This window comes from Antennarius striatus, chromosome 11 (genome assembly GCF_040054535.1).
Source record: "Antennarius striatus isolate MH-2024 chromosome 11, ASM4005453v1, whole genome shotgun sequence".
Taxonomy (NCBI): domain Eukaryota; kingdom Metazoa; phylum Chordata; class Actinopteri; order Lophiiformes; family Antennariidae; genus Antennarius; species Antennarius striatus.
In genome coordinates this window covers 14,652,892-14,670,253 of record NC_090786.1, presented here as the reverse complement: position 1 = coordinate 14,670,253, position 17,362 = coordinate 14,652,892, and the positions used below count along the sequence as shown (strand labels likewise).

General features: G+C 37.8%; 1 protein-coding gene across 1 annotated transcript in view; it reads left to right on the top strand.

Moving 5' to 3' along the window:
• The window catches only part of lmbrd1 (LMBR1 domain containing 1), a 59,081-nt gene that overhangs the window by 12,587 nt on the left and 29,132 nt on the right, over positions 1 to 17,362 (top strand). Inside the window, exons 4-7 of the mRNA XM_068328150.1 lie at positions 4,167 to 4,264; positions 7,270 to 7,337; positions 9,888 to 9,976; positions 15,884 to 15,957. Of these exons, the coding sequence (XP_068184251.1) occupies positions 4,167 to 4,264; positions 7,270 to 7,337; positions 9,888 to 9,976; positions 15,884 to 15,957 (329 nt within the window). The remainder of the gene's footprint in view (positions 1 to 4,166; positions 4,265 to 7,269; positions 7,338 to 9,887; positions 9,977 to 15,883; positions 15,958 to 17,362) is intronic.

Genomic DNA, 17,362 nt, shown 5'->3' with positions numbered 1-17,362 from the left:
AAAAGAGTGTGTCCTTGCTTACTTCAGTCACAGTTTCTTGTCTAATAGCTGAATTGTTTTACTTTTTTGTTTAAAAAAGACTAATCACCGTGACTCAAGCTGAACTGAAACATAGATTTTTTATGTGCAGCATGAGGGGTAGCTGGATTTATAGTATAAAGCAAAATGAGCAAATTAATGCAAACGTCTTTTTGATGTAGCAATAGGTTTGTCTTTTTTTATACCCAAGCCAGAATACAACTTTTTATTAACAGTCCCAATAAAGGCTTTGGGTATCCAGAGATTCTGAATAAAGCTGGAGGTGGGTTAATTGTTACTTTCAACTTGTCAGGTTGGATTCAGTGCATCTGAACCTGGGTGGCTATGTGAAACATGTGTTGGTTGAAGTGGGTCAAGCAAAATAGTAGCATGAAAAACTTGTCAATCAATCAGCTAAGGTGCTGTCAGAAATAAGAGGTAGAAGGAACCTCCTGGTGTGGGAGTATTTTTCTTTATTTAATCTTTCTAAATTGTTTTTATTTTATAATAGTAATAATAATGAATTAGATTTATATAGCGCTTTTCTGGACACTCAAAGACACTTTTATATTGGATCCATTTAATGAATAATGATTATTCATTCACTCCTCATTCATACTTGGTGGTGGTAGACTACGTATTTTAGCCACAGCTGCCCTGGGGCAGACTGACAGAGGCATGGCTGCCAGTCTGCGCCTACTGGCTCAGTGGTAGTGGTAATATTTATCCCCGTAGGTAAATTATTAGTCCACTCCAGCGCACAATGTTAATCAAACTCATATATATATATATATATATATATATATATATATATATATATTGAGATATATATATATATATATATATATATATATATATATATATATATATATATATATATATATATATATATATATATATATATATATATATATATATATATATATATATCAGAACTCCTCACATGAGAGCCAAATGACGAGGACCCTGCATAAACACCGATCTAGCTCCACAAAGAGGTCCCTCTTAGCCAATGGGATGCCAGGACGATACTAGGTAATAGCCAATGGCAGAGCAGCTATGAGAATGTCGAAATTTCTTTCGTAACTAGAGACATTCGTAAGCAGAGGTACCACTGTATAAGAGGTAAAAGGTGAGATGTATGTGTGTATATATACAGTATATGTATGTATATATATGTGTATATATATGTATGTATATATATGTATATGTGTATATATATATATATTATATATATATATATTATATATATATATATATGTGTGTGTGTGTGTGTGTGTATGTGTATGTGTGTTAGAGCATACAAACATTGCAAACAGGCCCCTCAACAAACACAACACACTAGGGGCCTGTAGGCATGCAATTAATAACAACAAACAGTACAGGGGAGGCAGAGTGACAGGTAGCGAATTTGTGGTGCGCCCCAATGAGCAGCTTGTGGGGGGGATGGCGCCTTGCTCAAGGGCGCCTCCGCAGTGGCTGGGAGGTGAGCTGACACCTCCCACTTTCACCTCACACTCTGAGGATGTCTGGCGGGAGCGGGAATCAAACCGCCAATGGCTGGGCGATGTCTGGTCTTAAGACGTCTGCTCTACCGCTGAGCCACTGCTGCCCAACTGACTTTATCTGTACTCCATGGCAAAGGGTGCCATAAATGTGTTAAACCTTTATCCATAGTCAGGCATACTTTTAACTAGAAAGTCTGCTTGGAGAGCAATCAGTGATGCCTGATAAGTCAATAACATATTCTGTCAGTATGTTGACATCTTACCTAGTGCCTTATTTGACAAGCTTGGGCTAGCGGCTGCATGCTGCACGTGACTTGCATTTACCAGCTCTTGGCAGAATGCTAAACTTTGCCTGGCTGTAAATGAGCCCAAATAGATACATTAATGCAGCAATTAGCACATGTTAACTAAGACTAGTGCCCTGTCAAGATCACAGCCGGCAATAAGCACACCACTGAAATAGTGGTATTTATTCGCTGTATAGTGGAGAGTATTTTGTGAAAAATAATCCAATCCTCATTATGCATGTTCTTTGCTGGAGGCCTTGCCACTGATACAGAACAGTTGTTGTCTACCTGTACATTAACCTTTACAACTGTTGTTGGGGATTAAATAGGTATTAGGAGGACAGTTTTGATCTAAATTTGTTTTTGTATGGGATCACACCAGCACAACATATTGCTAAAGGGATTAGCTTTAGTGTAGGCATGAATTCCCTATCTCTTCGGGGTTTTTTTCTTCCTCTAAATTGAGAAATAACTCCTAAAAGGTCAAAGTTCCAACTAATCTTGGACATTTTCTTGCACTCTTATTCGGTCAGCACAAACAAAAATCTTCTTATCACTTAAGGAGTGCATCTATATGACATTCTTTTCGGTTCATCCGGTTTGTCATCTCTGGCATCCATTAGCAGCAGAAAGAAGAGCACCTGAACACCACCTCTCTTTGTGGATGCTCAGTCTCTACTCAATGATAACCTAATGTAACGGGTAATGTTCTGATAAAGGACACTTTTTTCCTATTACAGTGGGTCAGTGTTAAGATTGGAGTGATAAGATGCTTTGTGGGTTTTTAATAGCAAATTGATAATACAATGCTTCTCTAGTATGCTGTAATCACACTGGACAAAAACAAATCAATAATATCTGAGTTTCGGCTTTGAAACATTGTGTTTGATTTTTCTTCACATTCTTCAATGAAAATTTTCCAAATAGATGACACAAAAAAGATACACACAAACTAAACACTATACACATCCCCATATTTTAAAACCTGTCAAAATATGTTACTTCCATTCTTAAACAGTTTGATTGACTCGGCAGTTTGCTGCTTTCCAAATCAAAGACAAAATGATAGTTTACTCAGAACACAAAGAGAGATATTAGTAAATTTTGCAGATTGGAACTCTAATAAAGATTATGTCTGTGGTGTCAAATATAATTTAAAATGGTTAAAAAATAAAGATTGACTTGGCAAAAGCGACAAAGAGAAAAGAGATAAATCCTGTTTTAGTAACTGTGTGTTTTCTAATATGTACCTGATATGAAATGTTTAAAAAAAACAAAAAAACAAAGTATGGGGTAGAACCAATCTAAGGTTCCATTGTAAAGGTATTCAGCTGCTAACATATCTGAGTTTTTTAAGGTTCCATATCATACCCTCTTTGATTAATTTCACATGGCTGTTAGACAGCCAACTACACTGTATTGGAAATGTATTGCCCCACACTGATCTGAGGTCCTGAATTTCAGCTGTCTAAAAGTCGCTCAAATAAGGTCTACAAGGAACAGACTGTTTCTGGTCCTGCACCTTTAAATTCTAATAAGCTACATCAATAAATGCCTGTTACATGCTCTTCTCTTGAAGAGGATGTGGCTAATGGTAGCATGACCTAATGTTTATGGTGAACGTACGGTATCCCTTATCTTGAAGAAGGAAGTATTCTCTTGCAGACAAGGCCAGGGTATGCAAATCACTTGTTGCGTCACGAAAGGAGTTGATCCTGATCAGCACTCTTGCACCAGCACCATTTCACTAGTTTGTGGGATGAACAGTTGAAGGACCCATTGTTTTACTTATTCTAGCAGTTTGGCTCAGTGATGACCACTATATACGTATGTAGAGACCAGAAAAATGTGTTAAAATATCATTGTAGTTTGTATCATAGCAAATGTATATGAGTTATATTACTGTTCCCTGATAAATTAATTCATTACTCAATTATATTTATATCAGTTTTCAATTCCCATTAACATACTTTAACATACTGGAATAATATTTATGAATGAAGGGTGTGACTGAATGCAGAATCGTATTGGTTAATTGAGTGCTGTGTTCATCACAGAAAGATATGTTGCTGTATGTTATCTTTATCCTGTTAAGGAACAACTCTAAATGTGAATAAACAAAGGACATCCAACAGTAAAACATTTGCTGATGGATTCAGATTTACAAAAAACAATTTCAAATTACAAGTTACAAATCTGAATTTAGGGGAAAAAATTTTTTTTTTAAAAAGTATTGAGCATGTTTGTCAATCTATATGCTAGGAAGGGGTAATGGTAATTTTGTTCTCTATTCTGTATTTTGATACCTCCACTTCTGTGACTTAATCTTCGCTTTTCATCCATTTGCATTCAGCTCTTTACTCCATCATACTGTTCTGCGTCTTCCTGTGGATCCCATTTGTTTATTTCTACTATGAAGAAAGGGATGATGACAACATAAACAAATGCACGGTAAGACTATGCTCTTTTTGTACACATCACCAGGGCCTACTTGGCCCTACCATAGCAAGGAATTCAAAACTCATTCAGGTACAGCTGTATTATGCAAATACAAAAACTAACTGAAGTAGTTCAATTAACTTCCCAATGATTTTAAGGTGACATAGACCCTTTTGTTTTTTACTTTAACAAAAAAAAATGCACACAGTGGTAAGAATACATATTCATTTTCAGTAGTTTCATGAGTTGTTGTGTGATCTGAAATAACAGAAGTAGCATCTGGTTATATCTGTTTGTCCATAAATTCCAATAACAGTCCCTACCAGCTGTTCACAGGGTGACATCATTCACCCTCTCCATTTTTAATTAGTATTAATCAGGGTTTTTTACTTTGTGTCAAAGTTTCAGAACGTGCAAGTACGAGCTTGATAGCAGTAATCAGTTGCCATGAAGAATATCTGAATATCTGTTTGTGGTGTGGCCATATAATATTCTGTTTCTCTCTATTCTGTCATCATGCACTCAGAAGAAATAAACATGTACCATAATGGTCATGTATTGACATCATGAAATTCCCAATAATGTCAATGCATGATATCATTGTATTATGAATCATCTTGTATCATGTCACCATAGTGACATGATACAACTTTCTGCTGACTACAGAATGATTACAGTATTTTCTGCACTATAAGGCGCACTGGATTATAAGGCGCACCCTCAATGAATTGTTTATTTTATAATTTATTTCATATACAAGGCGCACTGGATTATAAGGTGCATATAATAAAAAAAAATAGATTTAAAAAAACTAGTGGCTGTAGCTATCCGTCCACTAGCCTTTGGTCGACTGTGAATTGTTATTTCAATTAACCCATTCTGAGCCTCACCAAGGAAACCTGATCACTTTGCCATCTTAGGCCCCATCCAAACGACGCCGGAACTTTTTGAAAACGTAACTTTTTTGTTGCGTTTAGGCCTTCCGTCCACACGACAACGCAGATATCCAAAACGAAAACGCAACTTTTTGAAAACGCTGGCCTAGGTGGATTTCTTTAAAAATGCTGGGTCTGCCTTGTCGTGTGGACGGTGTATCCGCAATTTTTTAAAAACGCTGACGTCTTGCCTGCGACAAAAACCGCTGTGACGTCATATTTATGGGCCCGTGTGTACAAACATGATAGATGTACGAATCTTGTTGATGGCAGCATTCTTGCAGGCGTTTTGTGACAACAAAACACGGAGGATTCCTATTTGATAAAATTTGACTCAATACTGCCACCACATGGTTTGGCATGCTTATAGCCGTCGTCGAAAACGCACTGATGCGTTTACGTGTGGACAGAGATTTTTTTAGAAACGCTAATTTGTGGACGCAAATTGTTTTCGATGCGTTTTCAAAAAGTTGCGTTTTCAAAAAAAATCCGCCATCGTGTGGACGGGGCCTTAGAAAGAAGTCAACACGCATATTCAAAAACCTGACATTAAAAAATGGTTAAATTCATTACGAGTGGACCACTCAGTTCAAACAGGGCGGATTATTTCCTGATCTGAAGTTCCAAGCAGATATTTAAGCTCCGACGTTCATATTCGTTTATTAATTAAATATTGTTTCGATTGATCAGTAGTCCAGTCAGAGGTGAGGTGCAACTATTTGCTTCTGCACTGTGTCCTAAATAATTTTAACTAGTTTTTAATGTCAGGCTGCTAATTTACTGGCAAATGTGACGCTGTTTTACTCATAGAACTGACTTTAATGTTGGTGTCTCACCGCCGTGAATCTCACAGCATGTCGCAGAATACACAAGCCTAAATGCCCCCTCCCCCCCGTGACGTGTTGTTTCCTGGTGTCAACTACATTTGGAAATCAATACAGCACACCAGGCACCTTTGTCTAGCAGTGACTGCTCTTTAAATTTCAGAAAAGGCTGGAAGTTCAGCTTTTAGGATTTTTCATTCACCTTTATGCCAGTATCTCCATGTGTTTCCGCTGACTAATAGAATGGACCGTCACTACATACCGGATTACAGGCATTTTCCAGCGCCACAGTAGTTGGGAAATACTAAGATCAGTTAGTCAGTTTAACTTTATTAATAGAATCGTTGAAAATTCGTTGTTTTGCTACGTAATCGTAGCCGGTCACCGGTGCTGCTCCGTCAGACAGCAGTTCAGTGAGAGCGGCACTTCGGCGACGCCCCTTGACTACCGTTGTTAGGGGGCGTAGTGTCTTCTGAGAGTGCCTCCTGGTGTGGTCTGACTGCCGGCCAGACTGCCGGGGTTTTTTTTTCAGCGATCTTGTTTTTAACCAATACTAATATTAATATTAATCCATATACAAGGCGCATTGGATTATAAGGCACACTACGGGATTATGAGAAAAATATAGGCTTTTAGGTGCGCCTTATAGTGTGGAAAGTACTGTACATGTAGTCCAATGTCCTGTAAAAAGAAATAGCATTGCTATAAAGTACAGCTTTCAGTTTTCTTTTTTTGCTTTGGTGGGTAGGGAATAAACTCTGGATGTTTTCCAGAGCACAGAGATATAGACAATACTCTTTAAATAGATTTATAATGGTAAGGAAAAGGTGTGGTGCAAGAAATTTTTTTTACATTTTCACAGTTTTCGTGACTGCTTGCATTCAACAATTTGTAGGCTGCTTGGTTTAATCTGAAACTTGACAACATTTTCAGCTGTATCTTTAGACGTCTTAAGTAAGTAATGTACCAACCACCTGCCACCTCATAGTGTCTTTTTTCCTTTCTTTGTGTCAGTTTTGAGCTGACAGAGGCACTTTTTCTCAGACAGGCATGTCTTTTGTATTTTAACTTAAAAGGACCTTGAATAGCAGAGCGATTGATGTGTTATCTGTGCCAGGTTAAACAGGATCAACTCAAGTCACTCTGTTCAGCTTTCAATCACTGCGGTCCAGCTAATCGGAGTAGACTTTCCCTTATACACAATGAATAATATTATTCCCCATATTCCCACCACTGACAGTTTTTTCTTTTAATGCAGCAAGTGAAAAATGCTCTGAAGTACACAGTTGGATTTGTCATTGTCTGCGTGGTTCTTCTTTTAATTGGGTAAGTTGACGACAGAGAAGATTTCTTTTGCGACAGTATAAGGAAAAAAGCATGAATCTGACATTATGTTCAGTTAATGAGAAGAGGTTCCCATCAAACAGTGACAGTACCATTTGTCTGGCCATTCAGTACAAAAGAATTAGTTGTATAAATATGAGTTTTATCCTTGCCTATCTGATTGTAACCTAAGGTCACTAGTGCATTGTCAGTGTAACAACGCAGATGTTGAAGGACTATTAAGTCTCATACAAAATATAAAATGCACACATATATTTCTTGCATTGTCACATCCATGCACCAGTTACACTGGTTATAGTCACTACTACCTGTACTGCACAATAGATTCTTTTCAGCTGTGACAATGTGTCTCGAGTTCAACTTATAAAATTTAATGTGGTCTCTCAACCATCAAATGGCACACTGGTGGAAGACTTACCTAGTTTGGGAAAATAAAGAACACATGACTATACTTCCTTACACCCTAAAGTTTGAAGGTATTGTAGACACAAGCAATTTAGACCCTCTTTTACTTCATGAACTGGAACTACTACCACAGTGTTCTCACAATTGTTGCTGTGGTCCTTTGATTTTCAACAACATAATAGCTTTTATCCCAGACTGATTTTGTGATTCGGGGAGACATAATGGCTTTGTTCACTTGTGACTGTTCCCTCAGTGGGGCTTTCCTTGATAGCTTTTGTTGGCTGTCTTTAAATCTGTCAAGGTGTTTAATTCCTTAAATGGACTGTAATGCTCTACTGCTACATTTTTTTTTTGGTACAGCAAATAACTTTGAAACCATTTGGTCTTCTATCCAGCAATTAATATTGCTTGTGTTTATCTAAATATTTCTATTTCTCCTAGTCTGAGTGTCTTCAAAGAGTGCTGCATAATCACATTTATTGTCATTCCAATTTAAAAACAAATGTAAATAAGTGGCTATACGTAGTATTCCAAAAAATAAATTTCACATTGTGACAGTGCTCCCATTGAAATAGAAATGAGTGCTAGACCATCCAAATACTTTCTCCAAACACATTTTAATTGGAAACCAGTGTAGGAAGACACAATTGTGGTGATGGCTTACCCTGAACTTGTTTTTGGAAAGGGCTAAGAGGACTAAAAGGGGTGAAATGAAGGTTGAACACTCCACGTTTGATATATATATACTGTACATATTAAAAAAACACCAGATGTATTTTATAGTTTGTCTTAAGCATGTAAAATTCACATTCTGACAATAGAAAGAGCTGTGTAGACTTGAATAAGACTTATGGTCATTTAGGTGAAGAACGTTTTATTCTTCAAATGAGAAATGACACATGACAGGATAAAGAAAATAGATTTACTGCATGTGTGGGCTGCTGGGAGTATCTTTGTAATATACGGCCTATGAATCCTCCAGAGACCTGGATTTTTTTGCATGAGGGAAAGGGTCTCAAAGAAGGTTTAAAGATGCTGATGCAACAATTTTTACATCACCTAGTGGAGGTTTTTAAACTTTCATAGAAGTACAAGATTTGTAACTTCAAGAACATCCTCAGAGCCACAGGGAGAACACCATATTTTATTTAATCCTTAATTTACTAAATACAGCAATACCTTGCTGTCTGTTACCTGCAATTTCAGGATTGTTCCAATTTGTGGCTGGAGTTAATTTGTTTATCATTTGTGTTGATATTTTCCCTGCCTCAGCTTTCTTTTAACATAAATCTCAAGAAGTTCTGCTTCAGTAATATTGTCAAAATATGTTTAATTTTTTCCCCTTTACAACATCGAGCATTGTGTTGGAATATTGCCTATGTGAAATTTAGTAGATTTTAATTAGTGAGTAATGGGTTTGAAAGGCTAAATGTAATTAGCTGTACAGTGGTCCCTCATTAATCGTAGGAGTTATATTCTAAAAATAACCCACATCAGGATATACCCGTGAAGGATCAGCTTCATTTTTTTTAAAAACTATGGTATTACAGATCAAAGATCGACGAGTTATGTACATTTGGTAAGCTGAACGCATTTTGAACGTGAGACAGAGTAAGGCATTGATTGACAATGGTCTATAGTTAATAAGGAAGCACAGGAATGCAATACCATTCTCAATAGATAAGCAAAAGGTCATAGTAATTCAAAGCAATAAATATAATTTACAGTACAAATGTGCATGGAGTCACAGACCCAGTTTTACAGAAATGTAGATAGTAAGTAAATTGATACATTCTACAGAGGTTAGATGATATTCCTAGAGTTGAGCACATTTCACAAAAGCTTCTTTTCCCAATTCAAGCATTATGTAGGATGAGGTCAGTGTAATGAGATATATATTTTAAACTAAATTTGTGTGTGCTCCCTACAACGTTTTCACAACAAACTTATAAAAATATGCATTTTTATTCAAAATTATCTTGAATATCAACACACTATCTTTTGATTCATAATGACAAAAACTTTACTCTGAGTTAAAGAACTGAATTTAAAAGTAGTAAGCGCATCCCTTAGATAACCTAATCGACTTCTTTTCCCGCCTCTTGATTATTGTGTCAATACTTTCAGAGCCTTCATCCCACTTAAACCTCCACCTGGTCAGAATTCCACCCAATGGGAGAAAGTGCAGTACCTTTTTGAGGAGCTTGGGAGTAGTCGTAAGTATAAACTCATTAGAAAATGTATCTTTCACTTTGATCTTAGGTCTTGTTTTTGTAACCATGACCATCAGATTTTATTTCTTTTATCTCATTTTAAGTCAAGACTAATTCAATCATTCCAACGTACCCTTCATTAGCCATAGTCATTACTCCAACTAATCCACTTCAGTGGCTGCATCCATTTGGTTGCTTTTCTTCTTTCTATTATCTTCTGATATCCAGCTATTATCCAGCCTCATTGAGCAGTGTGAAGTCTAGATGAGATGCAACTGCAGTCAAAACAAATATCTCAAGATAGTCAATTTCAAGTCAATATTGTTTTTTTATTGCACCAAACTACAACAGGATGTGTCTCAAGGCAGCTTCCGAATAGATCAGATCTGTACCATTCTACTTGCTGTACAGAGACCCAACAATCCCCAAATGAGTAAGGACTTGGTTGAGTGATGATATTTAAAAAAAAAAAAAATCTGCTGTCATTTATCAGCCCAAAACCTTGGCCAGATCCCAGCTTAAAGTTATAGTCCCTCTGCTGGGAGAGTGCAGATGACGTTGAAGATCAGAAGCACTGAGTATAAATTTTATGGTGATAACTTGTCTGAAGATTCTCATTCATCCGGGTCAAGGCATATTTCTGTGTGGAATAAAGTCAACTAAAAAACGTGTTTTTTATCTCTCATCCGAGGTTTCTTCAGTTTTCAGTGGCTAGTGGGGAGTTCTACATATTCAACCTAGGTGGGAGTCATCAAACTCATTAAGTCATAATGAGAGTCGTGGAAACTCAGTGACATAGCTTCACCTATGGGTTTTACGCTTCCACCCGAGAGAACTTATCTGGAAGTCATCTGGATGATGGTTGAGTCATTTGCTCCTCAGTCTCAAAATATCAGAAAATATAGGGCCTGATTCACAAAGAGATTGATTCTCAAAGGGCTTGTTCAGGCTCGTTGCCCGTGTCCGATTTTCAGCCCATCTAGATTGATATTGGATGTCTCGTTTGTAGTCTGAACAGTCACAGACCACATTAAATCCGATTTTTGCAGGACGCATTGAAACCACATTCAGGAGGTAGCTTCATATCGGACAGGGACAGATGCGTATCAGTCGGAACATCTCCAAACACATCGATCAAATATGGCGGTCTGTGATGTCATATCCAAAACGTGAGAGCAAGGCGCCAGAAGGAAGAGCTTCGCTCATTACAGGGAGGTAAAAATGGAAGAAGTCGACAATGTCTGCTGTGTCATAGATTTTCTGCACCTCTACCAGACAGTGATACCCCCAATATTCTAAAATAAGGGGGGCAAAGTCAAATTCACGGAGGGCCAAAATTTCTACAAGCCGAGGGCTAGACTGGTTCAATGTTTATTAAAATATATTGAAATGAACATAGCCTATTGAACCAAGAGCTAACACAGTGTATATTATTATTATTATTATTATTTAATGATGAAATGAATAAAGCAATATTTTCTTATGGCTCTGTCAGTAACTTGAAGGGGAAACCTGTTCAACAGGCAAACAACAAAAAAGTAAATGTCCTTCAAAAACAAATATGTTCCTTAATATGAAGGTAAATGCATGAATAAAATTGCATGCATTTCAAACTGAAAATTCATTACTGTGCTGCTCTATGATCCTACCAATCACTGCTTTTAAATGGTGGAAAAAAAAAAAAATCAAATCAGTTGTATCCTTTCTCATGGCTCTTATCTGCAATTTCCCCTGAGTACATTCAACTGAAAAATAAATATAAACAAATAAAATAAAATACAAAAATCAATGGCACACAGACATAACAATACTTCCTTCAAAGAGACATCACATCTTGTAGAAACAAATCTAAAAATGTAACTGAATTGAAAACTGAAAATACGTTACTGCTCTGTGATGCTCACTTCTCTGAGGCTGAACCTTATATTTGATGGTGTCTCATCTTTTGTACGAGCTCATGAATGGTCGGGGTCAGGCTCTGAGCTGAGGAAATCCTCAGGATTGAGTGAAGGTGTTTATCAGTCAGACGGCTCCTGTGTGATGTTTCACACAGGAGCCGTTGTTCACACAGGTCTGTGCTATGAAACACAGCGCGTCCGAGCAGCTTGGATGTGCAGCTGGGGCATTGTGTCAGGGATGAGCCGTGCAAACTCAGCAGAAGACACACAGGTCTACCTTTTACCTCTTTGTACATACACTGTGACTCCCACGTGGCTCAAAACACCCTGCTGTCAAATCCACCTTCCTTTTAGCTATTTTTGAGGAGGGGAGTAGCTAATTTTAACTGGACTGCTGATAAATAATGTGAAACCAAAGCCTGCTTGCTGCGCTGCAGTGGCTTCCGCTATCATTACATTGTGGGGAATGTAGCGTTGGTGCTTGCAAAACACCAGCGGGCAAATTTGGCCTGTGGGCTGGTTCGAATAGTAATTAAAAATCATCCAGGGGGCCATAAATAATTCATCACGGGCCAGATCTGGCCCCCAGGCCTTAACTTTGACATATGTGCTCTAAAGTAAGCAAAGCCCGTGTTTGTCATTGTTTTTGTTGTTGCCACTGTCGCAATTATATGACCTCACACATTACACGCACTGAACGATGCCTCCGCCCCAAAGTTGTTGCGACAGCAACCTGTCAGATCAGCAGATAAAGTGGCCCAGTCTGAACAGAGCCAGAACGCATTTGGACACTTGCTAAAAACAGTGTGGATAATCAGCCTTAGAAATCGGAAAATGATGGAAATCTGAATAGTATCCGATATGCCTGCAGTCTGAACACAGCCAAAAACATGCTGCTGCCAAATGGATATGTAGGATTTCTCTTGTCTGTCCACTTGTGTGTCCATATGTAACAAGTTTTTTGGATTTATATTGCCTCAAGAAGTGATGGACACAATTGAATGAAATTTCATTGCTGTAGTTTGTTAGAGCACCAACAACAAAAAAAGGTTTAATGAGTTGTTTCTGTAGATTGTGTATTATTGCATTTGTGGGCTTGATGAAAATTTTCATCCTAATTTTCATTTGACTTTGCTATTTTTCTTTGCTATTTTTTGCTATTTTTTCTTTTACCACAGATGTTATGGTCTATCAAAAAAGCAGTTAAATGTGAACTTTTTCTTCTGGTTCTTCTTTTTCTTCTCCCTCTGATCTTCCTCATCCTCCCCCTTCTTCTTCCTGAATTTTTGCCATGTGTTGATCAAAACAGAAGTGTAATCATGTTCCATTCTCCATAATAGTAAACCTTTAGAGGACATATTCTTCTTTAAGTTGCTTTTGACTGCAGAAAAGGAAATTTAAAGATCATTTACTTACTAAATCTCAATCTCTTCTCAAGGCTCCCCTGTAACATATTCCTACTGGTTTCTATAAAAGCTGCTACATTTTTAATGGATTCATCAGTACTGAATCCATATCAACTAAGTACAAGTCATTCAAACTCTTCAAGTCCCTATAACATAATCCTGGATTTTTGGCAATGTTTCAAGGAGTGTAGTGGGAGATAATACTTAAATTTCCATGCTCATTCCCACTGTCACTGAGAAAAGAACAAATGACCTCAAGTTGACCCTGACAAGCACATACTCATCAGTATTTACTACAGTATGTGCATGCAGAAAAATACAGACCAAAATCAATGTTTTCTCCAGTATACTGTTTTCTTATAGCTTCAGGTTAAAAAAAAAGAGTATAATGTATCATTAGTATGGAGTTATACCACCATCATGAATGGTATTTTTTGTGTTTATAGAAGTGGTGAAAAAATATGTTCTTAACTCCAAATTGATTTTTTCTTATTTTTTTCCAGATATTTGCTCAATGTGTATTGATATTTCCACTAACTCTGAGATATGACTTTCACAAGAGTAGGATGAACATACAGTACAAATACTGATGCTACTGAGGCACCTTTACAAGTATAATAATATCTAGCAACTTGCCCTGCTTTGCACATGTTATATGGTGGTATGTTGGTTTTTCTTGTCATCATACTGTACACTATCTCCCCTTGTGCATAAAAGACTTTATGATTCTGTCATTCCACAGAAGTAGGGCTTCAGGGCTAAAGGAGCTCCTTAGTAAACACCTCTCTGCACAAATCTCATACAGGAGGACAAGCCTGAAGGGCTATATGCATGGTGTGATAAAAACATACTCATTCTGTTGCTGTTGGAATCAAAGCTGTTACAATGTGGAAGCACTAGAAATAATAGAAAATATTTATCTGTTTAATTCCCAGAAATCTGGTCAGGAAACCAGCAATTATGGAGGCAGACATCTATGCATTGCTTTTTGTAGAGTTTGCGAACAGAATGTTCTCCATGCAGAACACAGGGCTATTGTCTATTTTACCAGGCTTGCTACCAAACAATGAAAGTAAAATTGCAATGAAACACTCAAGAATATAAAACATGTATTCAAATGTTAATGTTTAGCACAGCTGTCAGACTTCAAAGTTTCTATTGCAAACAGTAGAATAGGCATACAATTTATCTCCATTTTACACCCCTCTGTCTAGTGGCTTGTGGAACGCTTCTAAAAGGTAATGATAAAGTTATAAGCAGAGCAAATTATACTTGCCCTGAATGCCAACTTAATATTCAAAATGAAATGTTACTGTCTCGGAGAAAGTATTCTATGCCCCAGTTGACAGGCGGATGGACACCATAAAAGCTGCACCTAAGAGGATGTGGGAAATCTACAAAAGGACAAATGCACAGCTTTATATATTGAGACTTGACAGGTGGGATTTTGACAGGGGAGGGAGGGAATCAGTCTCTTCATTAATCCCTGTCTTCTAACTCCAGCTTTGACAGCTGCTGTGACACTTACAGTTGCCCTTGAATGATGGGTGGTCCCCTTTCTGCCTCAAAGGTGCTACGCATCAACTCAACTCACATACATTAAAAAGTTCCAGCTGTTTAGAAACTAATCTTGATCAAAGTATGAATGGCAGCAAATGGTGACCGGATGTAGGTTTTGTAGCTGTCCTTTCATTAAAGTCAAATATCAAAATATGAATTATAATTCAAGATGAATTTTCCTTGTTGGTAACATTTTTACTTCTTCATCAAAGTTAATATCACAGTTCTCCATTTAACAAATTAAGATGAATCATCGCATTTTAAAATTTACACTGTGTCTTGAATCAGTTGTGCAAAGAATGGTCCTTCTTAAATTGTCCTTGTACTCAACACTACAAACCAGAGAAAACCAAGCTTTTATATTCTGTGTCACATAATGCACACTGGCAAATTCAAACAAGATTATATTGTTAAAGAACCAAATGTTTTGGTTTTTTTTAACTCATATTCACAGTTAGCACTAAACTGCCTAATTCACGGCCATAATTTGATCCTTCACTTAAGTTATACTTAAAAAGTCCGTAAGACCAACATGATAAATTAATATAGATAACATGGGCTGAACCCGGAAATCAGCTGTTCATCTAGCAGAAGATAACTTTATGACTCTCAGCTATGGGCTGCACAAAATGAACAATAAATTAGAAATAATTGTTATATTCATATGCAAGAACTCAAAAGATTTTTGATTAATAAGTCACTAAGCAGAAGAGACTGGTGTCTTGCCTGAAATCTTTATCCACATATCTCCTATCAGTCATACTTCATTCCAGTGAATTTCCATTGCCAATGTAAATGGGACAATAAAAATGTAAGTGACTTCTTATAATATACAAATAAATTTTGATGTAGTAGTATTCAGTTCATACGTTGGCTGCGATTATGAAAGCTGGAATCTCAAGACAACCGTCAATTTTGGGTTTGGAATACATGCACTCAAGAAAGTAAGGACTTGATATTTTTGCACTTTTGGAAAATCTATTTTGATGTTTTTGCTCACATCTAAGGTCAGCTCTCTAATAGCTTTCCTATCTTTTCATCGGCAGATGGTCTTCCTGCTTTATCTTTCTCCATCAGCTCCTTGACCTTGATTGGCATGTTGGCAGTCATCGCTTACACGGTGAGTTGGGACTTAAGACAAGTCATTAACTTTGTTACATGTGTTTAGTGGAGCATTATCTTCAGTAATTGAGGCAAATCATCCAATGGGGTTTTCTCCAGCTCTGTCTTGCTTAATGTTTCAGAGGACCTGTGCCAATCAAGAAGTGTCACATGTTATTGTTTGCAAGTACACTCAACAAAAATATAAACGCAACACTTTTGTCTTTGCTCCCATTTTTCATGAGATGGACTTAAAGATCTATAATTAATTCCAGAGACACAATATTACCATTTCTCTTAAACACTGTTCACAAATCTGTCAAAGTGTGTGATAGTGAGCACTTCTGCTTTGCATCCCACCTCACAGGTGTTCCACATCAAGATGCTGATCTGACATCATGACTGGTGCACAGGTGTACCTTATACTGTCCACAATAAAAGGCCACTCTGAAATGTGCAGTTTTGTCTCACAGCAAAATGCCACAGATGCCACAAGCATTGCGGGAATGTGCAATTGGCATGCTGACAGCAAGAATGTCAAACAGATATGTTGCTCGTGCATAGAATATTAATTTATCCACCATAAGCCGTCTCCAAAGGCGTTTCAGAGAATATGGCAGTGCATCCAACCAGCCTCACAACCACAGACCACGTGTAACCACACCAGCCCAGGACCTCCACATTCAGCAGGTTCACCTCCAAGATCGTCTGAGACCAGCCACTCAGACAGCTGCTGAAACAACTGGTTTGCATAAGCAAACAATTTCTGCACAAACTGTCAGAAACTCTCAGGGAAGCTCAACTACATGCTCGTCGTCCTCATCGGGGTCTTAACCTGACTCTAGATCGTCGCCGTAACAGACTTGAGTGGGCAAATGCTCACATTGGATGGCGTCTGGCACGTTGGAGAGGTGTTCTCTTCACGAATGAATCTCGGTTTACATTGTTCAGGGCAGATGGCAGACAGCGTGTGTGGTGTCGTGTGGGTGACCGCTTTGCTGATGTCAATGTTGTGGATCTAGTGGCCCATGGTGATGGTGGGGTTATGTTATGGGCAGGCATATGTTATGAACAAAGAACACAGGTACATTTTATTGATGGCTTTTTGAATGCACAGAGATACCGTGATGAGATCTTGAGGCCCATTGTTGTACCAGACATCCATGGACATCACCTCATGTTTCAGCAAGATAATGCACGGCCCCATGTTGCATGGATCTGTACACAATTCTTGGAAGCTGAAAATGTCCCAGTTCTTGCATGGCCAGCATACTCACCGGACATGTCACCCATTGAGCATGTTTGGGATGTGCTTGACCGGCGTATACGACAGCGTGTACCAGTTCCCACTAATATCCAGCAACTTCGCACAGCCATTGAAGAGGAGTGGACCAACCTTCCACAGGCCACAATTGACAATCTGA